The sequence below is a fragment of the Gorilla gorilla genome, chromosome 15 (genome assembly GCF_029281585.2).
Source record: "Gorilla gorilla gorilla isolate KB3781 chromosome 15, NHGRI_mGorGor1-v2.1_pri, whole genome shotgun sequence".
NCBI classification, from domain to species: domain Eukaryota; kingdom Metazoa; phylum Chordata; class Mammalia; order Primates; family Hominidae; genus Gorilla; species Gorilla gorilla.
Window position 1 is genome coordinate 109,446,423 of NC_073239.2, and position 18,177 is coordinate 109,464,599.

The 18,177-nt window shown below is 53.2% G+C and overlaps 1 protein-coding gene across 1 annotated transcript in view; it reads left to right on the forward strand.

Annotated features, from left to right (window-relative positions):
• The first annotated feature begins 513 nt into the window (after positions 1–513).
• RIN3 (Ras and Rab interactor 3) overlaps positions 514–18,177 on the forward strand; it is a 176,330-nt gene continuing 158,666 nt past the window's right edge. The window contains exon 1 of the mRNA XM_055361265.2: positions 514–2,034. Within this exon, the coding sequence (XP_055217240.2) occupies positions 1,991–2,034 (44 nt within the window). The 5' untranslated portion in view covers positions 514–1,990. The remainder of the gene's footprint in view (positions 2,035–18,177) is intronic.

Sequence of the window (18,177 nt, forward strand, 5' to 3'; positions counted from 1 at the left end):
CTCTTAGCAGTCATTCCTCATTTTCTTCTCTTCCCCAGGATTCTGACAATCACTAGAGTATTTTCTGTCTTTCTGGACTTGCCTATACTGGACATTTCATATAAATGGAATGTGGTCCTTCGTGACTAGCTTCTTTCACTGAGCATAATGCTTTTGAGGTTTATGCATGGTGTAGCATGTGCCAGTACTTCATTCCTTTTCATGGCCTAATAATATTCCACTGTATGGATGTATCACATTGTGTTTATCCATTTGTCAACTGATGACATTAGATTGTTTCCACCTTTTGGCTAGTATGAACAATACTACTCTTTATAGTAGTATTATATACTATATATATAGTATATACTATTATAAACTTATACATGAACACTCATGTATAAGTTTTTGCATGAACATGTTTTCATTTTTCTTGGCTACATAACTAGGAATGCAATTACTGGGCCATATGCTTAACTTGACGTTTAACTTTTTGAGGAACTGCTAGACTCTTTTCCAAAGTGGCTGCACCATTTTACATCCCAGGGGGGAGGCTGGACTTTTCGTGTATGCTCAGATGTGAATTCTTTTCTTTCTAACTTCTAGAAGGCAGGCTGATTTGGTGGAAATCCAGGGAAGATGGAGGAGGAGGGTGTGAGGAGAGAGCAGCAGGGCAGAGAGGCCTGGGGATCCTTTCACCAGAGCCCTGGGCTCAGTCCTGTCTGGTCCTCACTTGCCATATGGCCTTGAGCAAGTCACCTCCACTCTCTAGGCCTCAGTTTCCTTATCTCTAAAATGATCGTATTAGACCTGGACGATTTTGCCCCCCTGGACGATTTTGCCCCCGGAGGACACTTGTGATATCTAGAGACATTTCTGGTCGTTACAGAGAGAGGCTGATGCTATGGGTATTTATGAATCATGGAGACGCCATGGATAGCGTTAAACCTCCTGCAGTTTTGAAGGAGGTTTAATAACAAAGCATTAGCTGGCCTCAATAACAAAGCATTAGCCCCAATAACAAAGCATTAGCCGGCCCCAAATGGCAGTAGCGGCCAGGTAAAGAAATCCTGCATGAGACTGAGGTGACCTAATAGGGTCCAGTCCTGCTCAGTCACTCTGGGAAATGCTCTGGGAAAAGACTGGGCTCGGGAGGCATTTTTGAACACCCAGGCACTTAGAAGAGGCCTCACGGTCCCACCTGGGGTTGCTGTGGGGGCGGTCTTGCATTTGTGTCAGCTGTCTGGCGTTCTCCATCTGCGGTACCCGGCACAGGTGAATTAGATGCCAGGCTTGATGGACTAGCAGTCCGCCTTGTTGAAGAGTGAGCTCCGTGTCACCGGAAGCATCCAAGAGCAGGCGGCGTGCACATCTGTCAGGAATGTGGAGGAGGCGCCCTGGCTCTAGTCTGAGGTTGCCCTTGAACGATTTCGAGGCTCCCTCGGGCAAGGCTGTGGCTCCGAGTGGGACGAACTCCCCGCCAGCTCTGGGCCTCCCCACCTGCCGGCCCGCGGTCGGCGCCGGCACAGGCGGAGGGCGTCTTCCTCTCCCTGCGGCTCCAAGCCAAAGTGGAAGACTTTTCTCTAAGTTTCCCTCTCCGAAGCCCCGCGGGCCTCCCGCGTCCCAGCCCCAGCCACAGCCTGTGGAGGCGGCACCCCGAGGTTGGGCGCCCGTGCGGCGCCTTGGCCCCAGCACCCCCCGCCCCGAGGCCCGGCCCCGGGGGCGCGGCCGCCCGGGCCTCCGTATGCCCCTGAGGGCTCCGGGCCGCGAGCCGCTGCCGAATGGCTTTTGACAAAAAAACCCTTGACCACCAAGGCCAGCCTCTTCCTGAAAGCCCCGCTCGCTCCGATACAGGAAGTAGAAGGGAGCGAGCGCCCCAGAGCGCGGCGGCAGCGGCGGCCTGGCCCTTCCAGAGGGCCAGAGCCAGGGACATGCGGGCGCCCGGGACTCCGCGTTCCGCGCGGCCCGGCGCCTGAGCGCCTCCGTTCCCCGTCCCGGAGCTGCCGGCGGCATGATCCGACACGCCGGGGCGCCCGCGCGCGGGGACCCCACGGGGTAAGTCCGGGCGGCCGCCCCCTCCTCCCTCGCGATCCCCACGGCCCGCGTCCTGGTCGCCCCACTCCACTTCTTGTCCCAGAGAGTCCTTCGGGCGCGTGACCTCGGGGTTGTCAGGCTGATTCGGGACCCCCACCGTGGCCGAGGCCAGATCCTGGTTCTGCGGGGCAGGGGGCGGCCCTGGTGACTCCGCTGGACCCGACGTTGGCTAAACTTTCAAGGCCAGGCATTTCACTGGGAACCCAGTGCACACTTTAGGCTGCTGGCGGACGGATTACGAGGGAGTGCGTCTCTACCTGTCAGAGCCGGGGCTGCCCGCGTGGACGCGGCCCCCTCCCTGGCGTCTGCCCCGCCTGAACTTTGCAAACAAAACTCGCGGTCCCAGCCCCGCCAGCCTGCTGCACCCGCTGCTCTGCGAGTCGCAGCGCGCGCCCTCGGGTACTAGAGCCCCGCCGGGCGTGGGGTCGGAGACCCGGACCCCCGCAACTTTGGGTGCCCGCGGCCCAACAGCTGACCGGCCCTCCTGGACCGAGGGTCCACTGGGCCCTTTTCCCGCCGCCCCTCTGCCCTGGCCGTAGACGGTGACCTTCGGACCGGCCCTGGCCGAGCCTAGTGCTTGGGTAGGGTCCAGGGCGCACGGGCTGCGCGCGGGCTGTGGGATCCCGAGGGAGAAGGCGCAGCGTGGAACGCATGACGCCGAATGGTTTGGGAACTGACTTGGAGAGGAGTCCCCGGTGGCTAAGTCCCCGCTCCGCCTCCTTGTCGCCCCCAGCCCCACCTCACGAGCTCGGGCATTGCTCGGGGCTGGGCTCTGGGAGAAAGTCCTCTCGCCTTGCCCAGCTCAGAGGGCGTCCTGAGAAGCTTCAGGTGTTGTAGAGACGCCCGGTCGGAGGCGGATTCCTGGGGAAAGCCTATTTCTGGGTGCCCAGGAGCGCGTCTGGGGAGGCCATTCCCAGCTTTTTGGTTTAAAAGTCCCGGGCCTACTTCTCTGATGGACACCCTGCCGCTCCCTGGCTTGGCAGTGGGACCTCATCTCCCAGGCCCTCAGTTCTCTGCTCTGTGAAACAGGAGAGTTGGGCCCATCTTGTGCAGTCCTGAACTGGGGGACAGCTGGAGGTGACTGGCTCTCAGCTGGGAGGGACTGGGAGGGGGCCTTAAGCTCATCTAGATCTGAACGTCTCCCTTCCCTTCTTCTCCCTCCATCCTGCCAGCCCGGAAATTCTGGATGCTGGTTTCTTTCTCTTGAAAGCGACCTCTGCAAAGACAAATGCCATCCGGTGGGAAGAACTGGGAATTCGTTGGGGAAGAGCCCCCCAACCCTCACACCCACTTGCAAGTATCTGCCACACCCAAGATGGCAGGGTGAAGCCGGAGAGGAGTTTCTCAGGGAGGAAGGGGAGGTGAGGGGCCAGGGCGCTGGCCTCACCGGCTTCTCATTTTCCCCAGAGATGACCTAGTGTGATCCACTTCCTCTTGTCTTTTTTTGTTCATTACTGGGTCGGTTATTTAAACTCTCTGTATCTCAGTTCACTTATCAGTAAAATAATAAATAATAGTAACTACCCCTTAGAGTTGTTTTGAGGACTAAATACACAGAGTGTATTTAGTAACTGAAGTTTGTAACTGCAGTACACAGAGTTTGTAACTGAAGTAGGAAGTCATGATATTAAAGAGGTTTTGGCTTCTTTCAAATTGCTAGGCAAACAAGCGGTTCATGTGAAAAAGGCTATGAATATTCAAAAAGGAGGAATCTCTGTGAGCTGGCACGGATAGAAGGCTACATGGAAGAGGTGAGCCCTGTAAAAAGGGCAGAAAGAACCTCATGGGCAAAGGTACAAGACCACAGACAAGCTCTGCACGTTGGGGAGGACAGAAGACGTGAAGCTGTACACTGGCTTCCAGCAGGGCTGGGCTGGGGTACAGAGGGCAGGACTTTCTTGAGGGACCTTTTAAATAGGACGGCATGTCACCTGAGGGCAATTAGGGGGCTGTTGGGGGACACACCACTTTCCCTGCCTGGCCTGAGAGTCCCTCTAGCTTGATTGGCAACAACCAAACCACCAGAAGGGCCCACTGTGGGGCCCAGGCAGCTTAGGGGAAACATCCGTTCAGGTCTGCTTAGAACTGTGCTTGGTACATTCTAGCACTGTGTGAATATTGGTTTGTTGCTAAAACATGGCTTTGTTTTGGAGGACCTTTTGGGTTGGAAGGACTTTGAAGGGTAGAGGATTTGCTGATGGATTGGAGGGAGAGAGGAGTGGAGGATGACTCTGGTGGGGCTCTGTCTGCCCAGGGTCCAGTGCATCAGGGACAGATGCCGAACTGTGCGGAGTCTGCTGAGAGTGGGTTCTCAGAGTCCACTCAGGCCAGTAGCTTTCAGGGGGTAGGGAGAGACCTAGCAGGCACCCCCATGCAGCCCCACCATGGCAAGTAGACCAGTCACCTTTTCACATCTTTGCTATATTAAAGGTCTGCTTAAGATTTCATTTGGAAAAGGATTCCACTGCTGGAAAAAATGTGGCTGTCATTGACCTAATCAATCCCCTAATTTAACAATGAGGAACCAGAAACCCAGAAAGGGGAAATGGGTTCCCTGGTATTGGGGGAGGTGGTGGTGGAACTCATGTCTCCTGAGCCTTGGCCTGATCTAATACAGGGGTCCTGCTGGAGCCCTGAAGAGGAGCCCCTTAACCACTCCAGGCTGAGACAGGGGGCTCTTCTGGGTGGGGCCCACCTACAGCAGGGCCAGTGATGGATTCAGGGTGTGAGCTCGCAGCTCCAGCTCTGTCCCTTGACCTTGGCTTCCTGGATTCAAGGAGCTAATGCTCCCTGGAGGTCCTGACTGGCACTTAGCTAGGAGACCTAGCCCTTTCCAGAGGCTCTGATGCACAGGAGCAAAGGGTCACCTCACCAGCTCAAGTCTGCACTCCTGCCCCCCCACCCCGAGAAGCCCCAGTACATCATCTGAGAAGCAGCTGGGAGTGCAAGGGGCTGGGGGTGCAGGGTCCCCTTGGGTTGAAGGAGTCGCAGCACATTTATCCCTGAGGCCCTCCTCATCTCCCCTACCTCCTTGGTGCCCCTCTATCCTGGCCCTGGGTCCCTGATCCGTGATCTTCACTGAAGCGGCAAGTGTGACAAGCTTGAAATGCCACAGGGCACTCGCATTTTAACCCAGGAGATACAGAAATCAAAACTGGAAACCTACCAGGAATTGATCTCAGCTGGAAGCAGAGAGAGGCATGATATTTGAAGGAGGACACCCAGACCCTTCACCATCCCCTTAGGCCTCCCTGGAGCTCCATTTTGGAGACAGGAGTCTGAGGTGGTCTGTGGTGCCTCCCAGTCCCTTGCCAGAGCAGAGACGGAAAGAATGGGTCAATTTGGCCACAAACTCTGTCTCTCTAACCCCCTGGAAGATTCCACCTGTCATGGCAAGACATGGCAAGCTGTGTCATCTAGGCAGTGATGAGTGAGCACCGTTGGGTGGGCAGCTTGGAGGAGGGGAGTGCCTGAGCAAAGGTTTGGGAGGTGGGAAAGTGTGGTGGAGGGGCTTGTGGGGCAGGGAGTGCACCCTTCAAAACCCAGAGGTACATGACACACATTGCTTTACAAAGCGACTGTTATCAGATAACAGGGGTTGAGGAAACGGAAGACAAATTTTGGCTGGGGAGAGAATTACAGAAGAGGGGCAAAAGTATAAAGGGGGCTGCCCACAGAACCCCATCCTTGGGGCCTGGGTCATCTAGGGGATTGGGGGCATCTGTGTGTTCAGAAAGAGCCTTAACATGGGGTAAATGACACCCAAGGCCCCTTAACTTCCTGTTGGCCCCCAGCTATCTGATCCTATTAGGGCGTAACCTTTAGAAGAGAGTGGGGGGCCATGCGTTATCATCTTGTTATTTGGTAATTGGTTGGTGCTGCTCTGATGGCCAACTCCAGAATGTCCTGCTGATACAACTATTGCCCCGAACCAGCATTTATTCTGAGAACCAGGAAGTCGAACTTCTCCTGCCCACCAGAAGTGTCTGAAACATGGATGTTTTCCCCCAAGATTGGAGCCAAAGATGAAAATCACAACTTTAATGACTTTTCCAAACTGGATCTCCCCTCCGTCCTACCCCACAGTGGGCCCTTCTGGTGGTTTGGTTGTTGCCAATCAAGCTAGAGGGACTCTCAGGCCAGGCAGGGAAAGTGGTGTGTCCCCCAACAGCCCCCTAATTGCCCTCAGGTGACATGCCGTCCTATTTAAAAGGTCCCTCAAGAAAGTCCTGCCCTCTGTACCCCAGCCCAGCCCTGCTGGAAGCCAGTGTACAGCTTCACGTCTTCTGTCCTCCCCAACATGCAGAGCTTGTCTGTGGTCTTGTACCTTTGCCCATGAGGTTCTTTCTGCCCTTTTTACAGGGCTCACCTCTTCCATGTAGCCTTCTATCCGTGCCAGCTCACAGAGATTCCTCCTTTTTGAATATTCATAGCCTTTTTCACATGAACCGCTTGTTTGCCTAGCAATTTGAAAGAAGCCAAAACCTCTTTAATATCATGACTTCCTACTTCAGTTACAAACTTCCAAAGAAAGGGGTCAGGTCTTTTAGTTCCATATCCTTGTGTCCTACATGCACTTGGCACTCCGTAAATGCTTGAGGCCAATGATACACTGATTGAAGCCTGCACAGCCTTTTCTTTTGTGTCCCTGGAGCCCCTGAATTTCTGGAGGTGTTTACAAGGTGGCCTAGATCACAGGGCGGGGCTAAGTAGGGGGAGACCCAGGGCTTGGGGGGCTAGGAGCCCAACTCCATTCTGCAGCAACTGGTGACCCCCACCACAAGGCCACCACACTCCTCTCCAAGTCTGGAAAGCGGAGGCCACCCAGGCAACTGAGTAGGGACCCTGCTTGGCCCCAACTCCCCTAATTTTATCCTCCCCAGCTGTGCTCCTGATACTTGTCAGGGAGAAAGGATGGAGGAAGGAGAGGCCAGCCATGGATACTGTGTCTCAGCCGGAAGAATGGAGAATAGCTTGGTGTACAGACTTGGGGGAGCCCTGGGGCATCAGTGGGTCCCAAATGTGGGTCTCTGGACCACTGAGAAATTGGGAAAATAAGGGTGGCCTGTGTGTGTGTGTGTGTGTGTGTGTGTGTGTCAGTCAGTGGTGTGTGTGTGTGTGTGTGTGTATGTCAGCATCAGCGTCAGCCATGGCTGCCAACGTGTCTTTTCTTAGGCAGAACTGTCCTTTGCTGGTTTGGAAGAGGCGTGGGTGCTTGCATGTTGTAGGTCATCAGTAGGGCTAGAGAATCTGGGGTCCTGTCTCCTCTAGTATTTTAGGATTTTATTCTAGGAAGTTGCTCTCTTCTCTCTGAACCTCATTTTCCCATCTGAGGAAAGAGCTCCATGTTCTCAAGGTCCCTGCTCGCTCTGACAGTCGGCTCCCTGAGTTACCAGCTAGCAGGCAACGGAAGCTGGTGTCCTAGAGTAATAGCATTCAGGGGATCAAAGTGCCCGTTGGAGCTGAAGTGGCCCATGGAACAGTCTAGAACATGCAGGCACTTTCACAAGAAACAAAGACCCATCCAGGAGACTTTTGGCTCATTACCCTGACCAAGCTACCTGGAAGGAAATGGTTTTTCTTTTTCTTTTTGTTATTGCTGTGGTTTTATTTTGAAAAACCTAGTCTTGAAGAAAGTACATTTGGTTTGGGGAGCCCACTTTGGGGCAGGACCCATGGCTGCTTGCCAAGTGGACAGTGAGCTGGGAAGGTTTCTCAGGCGGGGAGCCCTGGTGTGGCTGGAGTAGCCTCTCAAGGGTGGCTGGGCTGGTAATGTGGAGCCTGCCTGGCCATCAGCTGTGGGAGCTGTGGAGGTGCTGAGGAGATCGCAGACAGCCGGGAAAGGGGGCCTGGCTGTTTAGAGGTTGTCTGTGAAGCCTGCCCCTGTCAGGGTTGGAGTCTGAGGGGCGGCCCTACCAACAGAGGATGAGACAGGTGTCCAGGCTGAGGGAGGGCGCTCTCTGCCAGGCCTCGGTCTCCCTGCCCAGGGCTGCCCAGAGATAGCCAACGCGTCCCTGTGCAGGTGGGGGCGGCAGTGACACTGTGTGCCTCCCTCCCCACGCACAGTGTAGTACAGTGAAGCCAGTCCCTCCCTCATGCCAGCGTGGCCTTGATGGAGAAGAGAGGAGTGATGGGTACATGGGAGGCCTTCCCTCAGCCTGGCGTCCACAGGGCAGTGGGAAGGCATTACTATCTGTGTGGTGTCAGCGTTTATACAAGAGTCTGGAAGCCACCACTGTGTCCTCTCCTCTACTCTCCTGCCAGTAGGGCCTCTGTGCAGCCTTGGCATGTCTCCTCTTCACAGGGGTAGGGGTTGGAGGGACTGCCCCCAAAGCAGAAACAGTGCTGATAGTCAGAAGCTTTGAACATGGCTGCAGAACCCCCTGCCCCAATTTGACCTCAGTAATACCCAGGGGTGCCCCCACCTCAACCAGTACATGTTTAATGGAATGAACGAGACTGCAATGAAATGTCGGTTCTCTTTTTAGCAGAAATGGCCTAGGCCGTGGTTGTGGTCAAGGCCTGTTGTCTGTATGTGACGTGACGGCACACACTCAGGCCACATCCTATGGGGTAATGGTGCTTGCATCCCCACCTTCTGGAACTGAGAGAGCCCCAGAGCCTGGCTCTACACACAGGCCTGGAGTCATGGGGAAGCAAGGATTCCAGTAGAGGGGGGTGGGAGTGGGGCCTTTGAGCCCATCCTCGAGGGGCTGCCCTAGGGGGGCTCTCCTAGAGGATACTGCCCTGTGAAGGTGGCCCCCATTTTGCTACTGACTCTGGGATCTTTAGCAAAGCTGAGAACTTTTTATTCCCTAGTTAAGAGATGCGCCACCCTACCTCCCGACTGACATTTAACACGGGGTGTCAGGGACTGATGCGAAAGCCTGTTTTCTGAAAGATAAGCTGGAGAGAGGGGTGGACAGAGGGCACCCCAACAGTAGCAGAGAAGCCTTCCCCTCCTCCAAAGTTTCCCAGAGCTAAATTGTTCTGTGAGTCAATAAATGTGCTTCTTCACCCATCTTCACGGACTGAAGAAATAAAGGGCTTTGCATCTGAAATTCACAATCTGATGATCTCTGGCTACAGGGAACAAGCTGTCAAGAAAGAGTCACCAGGGACCTTTTCCCCTAACCTCCAGGTTCCCAGCTTCCTTAATCTCAGTCAATGTCAGAGATTGATAATGTAAATATCTCTAGGGATGTTGCAGTTCAAAGCAAGGACTTATCTCTCTACCGATGGCACCTGGTGACAGCATTTATTATCGTTGCTTCTTTCTGTTCTTGACATTTTTGACAGAGCATCCATCTAAACTATATTCAAGGACTCTTCTCGCAATGGATATCTTCTCATTTATCTTCACCCATCCTCCTAATCATCATCCAGACATCCACCTGTCCATTCTATTCACCATCCATCCATCCAGACATCCACCCACCCACCCACCCACCAACCCACCCTTCATCCATCCATCCACCTATCCACCCATTGACCTATCCACCCTCCCACCCTTCTATCCATCCATCTATCTATCCATCCATCCATCCATCCATCCATCCACCCACCCACTCACCTACCCTTCCATCCTTCCATCTATCAATCCATCTATTTACTGAGCACCTGAACACCTAGGAGTTTCCAGTTTATCTACTAAGGAAAATGATTTGATTTGGCTGTTTGTCCCCTCCAAATCTCATGTTGAAATGTGATCCCCAGTGTTGGAGGTAGGGCCTGGTGGGAGGTGTTAGGGTCATGGGGGCAGATCCATCATGAATGACTTGGTGCCATCCTCACAGTAATGAGTGAGTTCTCAGTTCACATGAGATCTGGTTGTTTACAAGAGCCTGGCACCTCCCTGCTCTCTCCCTCTTGCTGCCTTTCTCGCCATGCAACATACCTGCTCCCCCTTCCCCTTCCACCGTGATTGGAGGCTTCCTGAGGCCTCACCAGGAGTAGATGCTGGCACCATACTTCTCATACAGCCTGCAGAACCATGAGCCAAAATAAACCTCTTTTCTTTATAAATTACCCAGCCTCAGGTATTCCTTTATAGTGAGGCAAAATGGACCAACACAGAAAATAAGAGAAATACGTGCGTATTTAAAGCACAGGGTACTGTATAAAAAGCTGCCAAACTTCTGTTACAGTTGGCTGTGCAGAGTGAGTAGGGAGGACTCCTTGACAGAGCTGGCATTTGAATTGGATCTTGAAAGATACGTAGGATTTTAACCACTGAAATCAAGCATATGCAGAGAAGCGTATTGCAGATAGGAGAAACGCACCGAGTGGGAAAGGATAAGTTGTGTGGGAGCCCTAAGAATCTGGGGTGGGGGCAGAGAGAAGATTCCATGTGTGACGGGCCTGGAAAGGTGGTTGGGGCCCCCTTGGCTATGGGTGGGCAAGTTTGACTTTTACCATGGTGGTGAAGACCACAGTTCTGTTATTCCGGGCAAGACACTGAAATGGAACCTGCCAGAGCACCTTCTTCCCCCTCCTCTGTTAGGTAAAAGTCAATCTCTATCACCCACTGTTGTTGCCAGGGTTACCTGAGATGATGATGTTCTTGTCTCTTTGGGTTGTGAGACCGGTGGGGGGCTCTTACCTGTATGTATGTGGTGTGTTTGTGTGTGTGCACGTGCTATTGATTTTCCAAAAAATGTATTATAGACTTTAAAAGTTCATACACAGACACACCCAAAACAGGGAAATTTAAAGCATCAAACATTTTTATCACCCAGTGCAAGTACGTGTTACCTTGTGTTCTTTTTTCACTGAGTGTTACCTCTGGTACACGTTCCTGCATGCTGTGTTGTGGACCTGTGTTGCCTACCTGCCATCTTTGATGGTGTCATCATATTATGATCATTTTAATGGTCAGAGTTATTTCATGTGTCTATCTTGACTTCTTTCCAAGTCCCCTCTGTTTTAAATGAAACTCCTGAAAACTTCTGTGGGTCTAGGGTTTAGGGACCATTTCCTTGAGATCTGTCACCATCCTGGAGCCTTTGAGTCCAAGAGTGAAGCAGAGCCTGCTGATTGGCCCCTGAATTTTTGCTGGGTGTAAGTTTTAGCTGAACATTTCCCAATTTTCTTGCAGCTAGGTGTGGCCATATGACTAAGTTCAGGACAGTGAGATATAAGTGGGGAGTATAATTTGCTTGGAGAACCCCTTAAGGGGGGTGTCCTTCTCTCCTTTCCTCTCTCCTGTTGCCTGAAATACAGATGTGATGGCTGGAGTTGAAGTGGCCATCTTGGACTCTGAGACAAACTTAAGCATAGAAGCTATGCAGGATAGAACAACACTATATTATAGTAAGGGTCCCAAACATGTCAGACCATCATCCCAGCTACAGACTGCTTACCAGTTTTTTATGAGAGGAATACATACTATCTTGTTTGTTTGTTTTATTTTATTTTATTTTTGAGATGTAGTTTTGCTCTTGTCACCCAGGCTGGAGTGCAGTGGCGATCCTGGCTCACTGCAACCTCTGCCTCCTGGGTTCAAGCAATTCTTCTGCCTCAGCCTCCCGAGTAGCTGGGATTACAGGTGCCTGCCACCACTCTTGGCTAGTTTTTGTATTTTTAGTAGAGACGGGGGTTTCACCATGTTGGCCAGGCTGGTCTTGAACTCCTGTCCTCAGGTGATCCACCCATCCTGGCCTCCCAAAGTGCTGGGATTACAGGCGTGAGCCACCGTGCCTAGCCATACTATCTTGTTTTAATTTCTTATTTTAGATTTTCTATCACTTACAAGCTTAGTTCTAATGAACACAGAGAGCTTTCTATCTCTGTCACATAGCACCAGATTGTATGCCCGAAGTACTCAGCTGCTTTGCAGGGCGACCTGCAAGTCCCCATTTCCTAGTGGAGGCAAGAAGGAGGAAGAGAGGGGAGAGAGGAGAGGCAGCTTTGCATCCACTAAGGCTCTTGTTTCAAGGACTAGATTGCAAACATTTTTTTTTCATATTAAGTGTTTATGAGTTTTAGATTTTGCCAGAAGCTTTGAACTGTTTATTCTGACTCTCAAATCCTTGTGCTTTGACAGGGCTAGGTTTGCTGCTCAAGGCAGCCATGCCTCTTCCCCCAGCCTCAGTTCTGTGCTTTAGGCTGAGAACTCGCCTAGGTTAACCCTCCCCATGCCAGTGTTCTCCAGCTCCTCCTGAGAGTTGGTGTCCCCGCCACACCAGCACAAGAAGGGCCTGGAGACCGGGTGCAGTGGCTCATGCCTGTAATCCCAGTGCTTTGGGAGGCTGAGGTGGGAGGATCTCTTGAGGCCAGGAATTCAAGGCCAGACTGGGCAACACAGCAAGACCCCGTCTCTACAAAAAATTTTATAAATGAGCCGGGCATGGTGGTGTGCACTTGTAGTCACAGCTACTTGGGAGGCTGAGGCAGGGGGATCTCTTGAGCCCTGGAGTTCAAGGTTACAGTGAGCTATGATCACACCACTGCACTTCGGCCTGGGTGACAGAGTGAGATCCTGTCTGTATCCAAAAAACTAAATGAAAATAAAGACCCGGGGCCCAGTCTCAACAATGCCTGTGTTCTTGCTGGATGCTGCCATCACTCATTCATTCACTGTCTCTTCGTTGAGACAGTCTTGGGGTCTCTTGGGCCGTATCTTGGCACTTGCTGAGTGTCAAGCTGGGTTTATGCTGACCACTGGCCACTGGGAGTCTTCAGTGGCCACTTCACCTCTTTGCCCAGCCTTGGAAGAGGTTTGTCCTGAAACTGCTGGACTTGAATTCCCCTTTCCAGGGACAGCACAGGCCTGTTCTGAGCCTGTAAGAGCCTGCCTGGAGCTGCTCAACAACAGCCTAAGACCACTCCTGGGACATAAGAGGCCCCAAGAATGGCCTGGGATTTAGCTGGGTGGGCTGTCTGGAGGAACTGGGCCAGAGCCCGTTGAAGTGGCCTGAAGGACAGTGAGGGTCTTGTTTCCACTGGGCAAGGCTGCCCCAGCCCTAGCTCTGCAGTCCTCAGGCGTCAGAGCTTCGTGTCACTCTGGAAACTCTTCATCCAGCCCCTGCTTACAGATGAATTGGTGGTTCAGAGAGGGGAAGTGGTTTCTCCAAGGTCTCCGGACCTGTGGGCTGTCTCCAACCAAGGCTGTCTCCAAGGCTCTGTGCAGCACCCAGGCCGCTCCATGGCATGAGGCCCCAGAGATGGAATGTGGGCACATCTGCCTTCACTAGCTGCCTCCCTCTCTAGCCTCTGGAAGGGGCTGAGCTCTTTCCTGCCTCTGGGCCTAAGTGCGAGTGTCCCACCTCTACCTCTTGCAAGAAGCCTCCCAGGCTGTGTGAGGCCTGCAGGGCCGCTGTACACCGTTGCGCAGGTTGTTTACTGCTCACATGTTCCTGGCTGAGGCAAAGCTGGGTAGGGGCTGAACTTTCATTCTCTTGCCAAGCCTTGTGTCATGGTAGGTGTGTATGGGGGTGGGGTGGGGGTTGGCCTGCACCCATGGGCAGCAAGGAGCACCCTCTTCTAATTTATGCAGAGGCACCCTACAGGCTACCAAGGACCCCAGCCACAGAAGAGCCGGCAGCACGCTGGGCGCTCGCCCCTGATGCCTGTGGCAGCTCATTCTGTGTGTAGCCCCACTAGACTGTAAGCTCCCACCAGCAGGGACAGTGGCTCTTCCTGGCAGGGTGTGGGGGGATGGTATTGCCAGGTCAGCACCATATAGGGCACAGAATGCTCCACCAAGAACACTGGTGCTGAGCGAGAGTTTAAGGGGAAGTAAGGAGGATCTAGTGCAGGGCTCGGTAAGTGTTTGCTGAGTTAATATATGGTGGGTTGATGCCAAAGAGGGGGGTGAAGGGGAATTGCCCAGGACAGAGGGCCTCTGGGAGAGGGAATGGGGCCTGCTGGGAGGCCTGCCAGGGTGGAGGGGACTGTGAGCTGTGAACATCTGAGAAACAGGGTGGGCCGCCAAGGGAGAGGGTCCAGCCACAGGAACAGCGCAGGGTCAGCCACAGTGTTGGAGAGGTGCCAAAGCCCCCAATTCCCCTCAGCCATAGACTCTCAGGCAGCGTCAGGCCCTGGAGCCCCACTGTGGCCTGCATGGCACTGCGCCAGCCAGGATGTGATCACCCATCCTTGATCCAGGGACCCTCAGTCTTGTGGGGACGCAGGAGTGATAGGCAGTGCTGTGGCCACAGGGTGCAGGATGGTCCTGTGGAGTGCCAGGGGTCCCCGGCTGGCTGAAGGGCATCCTGCTCAGACTGGGGTGGCATCTGGGGAAACTTTTCCTGCGGCATGAGAGCCACACAAAGCCATGCCTGGGAGTTTCCCAGGTAAACTCGTGGTGGGGGTGGAGGGGCTGCTGCAGGCTCTGTGTGCCTGTCATTGACAATCTGCTGGACGGACAGGAGAGGTGACCAGACAGCAGAGGCTCTTGGGCTGTATCCTGAGGGCAATGGAGACTATAGGCAGGAATTTTTCCCCCATTTGAAAAACTGAGCTATTGCCCGGGCGAGGTGGTTCACACCTGTAATCCCAGCACTTTGGGAGGCCGAGGCAGGTGGATCACTTGAGCTCAGGAGTTCGAGACCAGCCTGGGCAACATGGCGAAACCCCGTCTCTACTAAAAATTTTTTTAAAATTAGCTGGGCGTGGTGGTGCACGCCTGTAGTCCCAGCTACTTGGGAGGCTGGTGCGGGAGGATCAGTTGAGCTCGGGAGGCAGAGGTTGCAGTGAGCTGAGATCACACCACTGCACTCCAGCCTGAGTGACAGAGTGAGACCCTGTCTTAAAAAAAAAAATGGGCCGGGCGCAGTGGCTCAAGCCTGTAATTCCAGCACTTTGGGAGGCCAAGACGGGTGGATCTTGAGGTCAAGAGATGGAGACCATCCTGGCCAACATGGTGAAACCCTGTCTCTACTAAAAATACAAAAATTAGCTGGGCATGGTGGCGTGTGCCTGTAGTTCCAGCTACTCAGGAGGCTGAGGCAGGAAAATCACTTGAACCTGGGAGGCAGAGGTTGCAGTGAGCCAAGATCGTGCCACTGCACTCCAGGCTGGTGACAGAGCAAGACTCTGTCTCATAAATAAATAAAAACTGAGCTGTGTCTCAGTGTCCTGGGACTACCATAACAAAGTGCCACAAACTGGGTGGCTTAAAACAATATAAATTTATTCTCTCAAAGCCTTGGAGGCCAGAAGTCTGAAATCAAGTTACAGCCATTCTCCTTCCAAAGGTCTTCTGGGAGGATCCTTCAAGCTTCTGGTGGCCCACGCAATCCCTGGGGTCCCTTGGCTCGTGGCTGTACCTCTCCATTCTCGGCCTCCATTGTCACTTGGCTGTGTTCTCTCTGTGTCTGTCTGTGTTTCTCCCTATCTTTTTTTTTGAGACAGAGTATTGCTCTGTCGCCCAGGCTGGAGTGCAGTGGCACGATCTCGGCTCACTGCAAGCTCCGCCTCCTGGATTCACGCCATTCTCCTGCCTTAGCCTTCTGAGTAGCTGGGACTACAGGCGCCTGCCACCAAGCCCAGCTAATTTTTTTTGTATTTTTAGTAGAGACGGGGTTTCACCATGTTAGCCACAATGGTCTCGATCTCCTGACCTCATGATCCACCCGTCTCAGCCTCCCAAAGTGCTGGGATTACAGGTGTGAGCCACTGCACCTGGCCATTTCTCCCTTTCTTATAAGGACATCAGTCGCTTTGGATTTAGGGCCCAGCTTACTCCAATAGGACCTTGTCTTAGCATTACATCTGCAACAAACCTATTTCCAAATAAGGTCACTTTCTGGGGCGCTATAGGACTATATCTTTTGGGGGGATGTGATGGGACCTATAACAAACTATAATTTACACGGAATAAAAGTCACTCTCTTTAGTGTACGTTTCTGCACGTTTTGACAAACAGACAGCCATGCAACTGCCACTGCAGTCAAGACAGAAAATTCCATCACCCTCCAAAAGCCCCCTGGGCCCTTTTGTAGTCAGGGCCTCTTCCTCCCCAGACCCCCGCGTTTCTGCTTCGTCCCTACGTTCTGCCGTTTCGAGAACGTCCTGTGAATGGAATCACAGTGTGTCACCATGTGCCTGGCTTTTTCTCAGCCACATGCATTTGAGGTCTGCCTGGGTTGTCGTGTGACTCGAGAGTCCGCTCCTCTTTGTCGCTGAGAATATTTCGTTGTGTGGATCTACCAGTGTGTTTATCCCTTCCCCGCTCAGGCCTGTTTGGGTGGTTTCCAGTTTTGGGCGATGACAAATACAGGCACTAACAAATGTTTGCATGTAGATTGTTTCATAGTGGAGCCACGCGGGCAGGCTTGCATTTGGGCTGCTATGTGAAGAAGGATGTGGGGGCAGCTCAGGGAGGGGGGCGTGGAAGGGGGCTGCTGGGAGGTCCTGGTAAGGGCTGGTGCCTGGAATAAGGCCTCGGCATCAAGGAGGGGAAAGGTGGGCTCAGGGACAGGAGGGCTCACTGGAGTGTATTGAGGAGGCTGAGTGAATGGAGCCTGGCAGGAGATGGGTGTGCCCCCTGGGGGCAGGGAGGCCGCCTTTATTCCCTCCCACCGCCTCCCTCCCAGGGAGATGGCCATCGTGGCTGAGTGTAGCTGTCTGGACATGTGGACATTGAGTGGTAGAACAGTACGGTGTGGTGGTCAGGGCTGTGAGCCCTGGAGTAAACTGCTGGGGTTGACGTTCCACTCTCTGCCTCAGTCTCCTTATCTGTAAAATGACAGCCTCTAATTCAGAGTTGCTGTGTATTACATGAGTGGATGTATGTAAGGACCTAGAACAGAGTCAAGAACGTAGTAGGCGTTGTTTCCATGGTCTTCTGAAGGGCCCTGGTTCCACACCCCCTTGTCCACTCCACTCACAGTTTGCACTGCCTCTTGTGACCCCGTGGGGGTGTGGACGGCATGATCATCTGGGAAATGGGGGGCAGGTCCCCAGCGCCAGGTCTGCCCTTGCTTACTGTGAGACCTCTCCGATCATTGCTTCTTCCATTCATGCAGTGTGGAGATACAGGGCTGCACTGTGTCCCGGGTGGAGTGTGAGCAGTGTGTAGCACAGCAGCTCCGCACAGTAGGCACTTTGCAGCAGGCACGAAAATGTGCGGCTTCATGATGTGTGCATGACATGATGGGGAGAGGCCTCAGTGAGCGGTTCGCAGGACACACTTCAGTTCTGGGGCTGGCAGAGGCTCCCCATGCAGCTGCCACAAGTAGCCCCTTTTCCTCCCAAATTTGTCCTCTGCCTCTGATGGAAGCTGACAGAGGTGATGGCCCAGCAGCCTCTGAGCTACACGGCCCATGGTAAGCTGGTGCCTGGCCTGAGCTGGTGCCTGGCCTGGGCTCCAAGGAGGGAGGTGTAGTGGGTCCTGGTTCAAATGCTACAGCAGCCCCCAGAATCCAGGCCGGCTGGTGGAGACCCCCCTGCTCTGAGATAGGGTTCATATCTAGGTTGGCTGTGATTGATACCAGCCTAACAAAAGGATACTTACAGTCAATTCTCATTGTTCACAGATTCTGTGTTTGCAAATCAGCCTACTTGCTAAAATGCATTTGTAAGCCCCAGATCAACCTTTTTTTTTTGAGATGGAGTCTCGCACTGTCACCTGGGCTGGAGTGCAGTGGTGTGATCTCGGCTCACTGCAACCTCCACCTCCCCATTTCATACGATTCTCCTGCCTCAGCCTCCCAAGTAGCTGGGATTACAGGCGCGTGCCACCACGCCCGGCTAATTTTTTGTATTTTTAGTAGAGACAGGGTTTCACTGTGTTGGCCAGACTGGTCTTGAACTCCTGACCTCGTGATCCGCCCACCTCGGCCTCCCAAAGTGCTGGGATTACAGGCGTGAGCCACTGCACCCAGCCCAGATCAACATTTTTGAAGCCATTCAAGGACATAGGCAGAGTGATGAAATATTCCAGTTGTCCGGTGGGCACATTCCCAGCTGAGGTTGAACAGGGCGACACTCTGTTTTCCTTCAGCTCCTGTGCTGCAAACAAGTGTCCTTGTCGAGGTCTATTTTGTGTCATGTTTTCTCATTTTCATGCTTTTTTTGGTGGTTTCACTTTTTAGGCTCTGAAGCGTGGTGTTCAAGGGCTGCCTCGTGTTCCTAAGTGCAAGAAGGCTGTGATGTGCC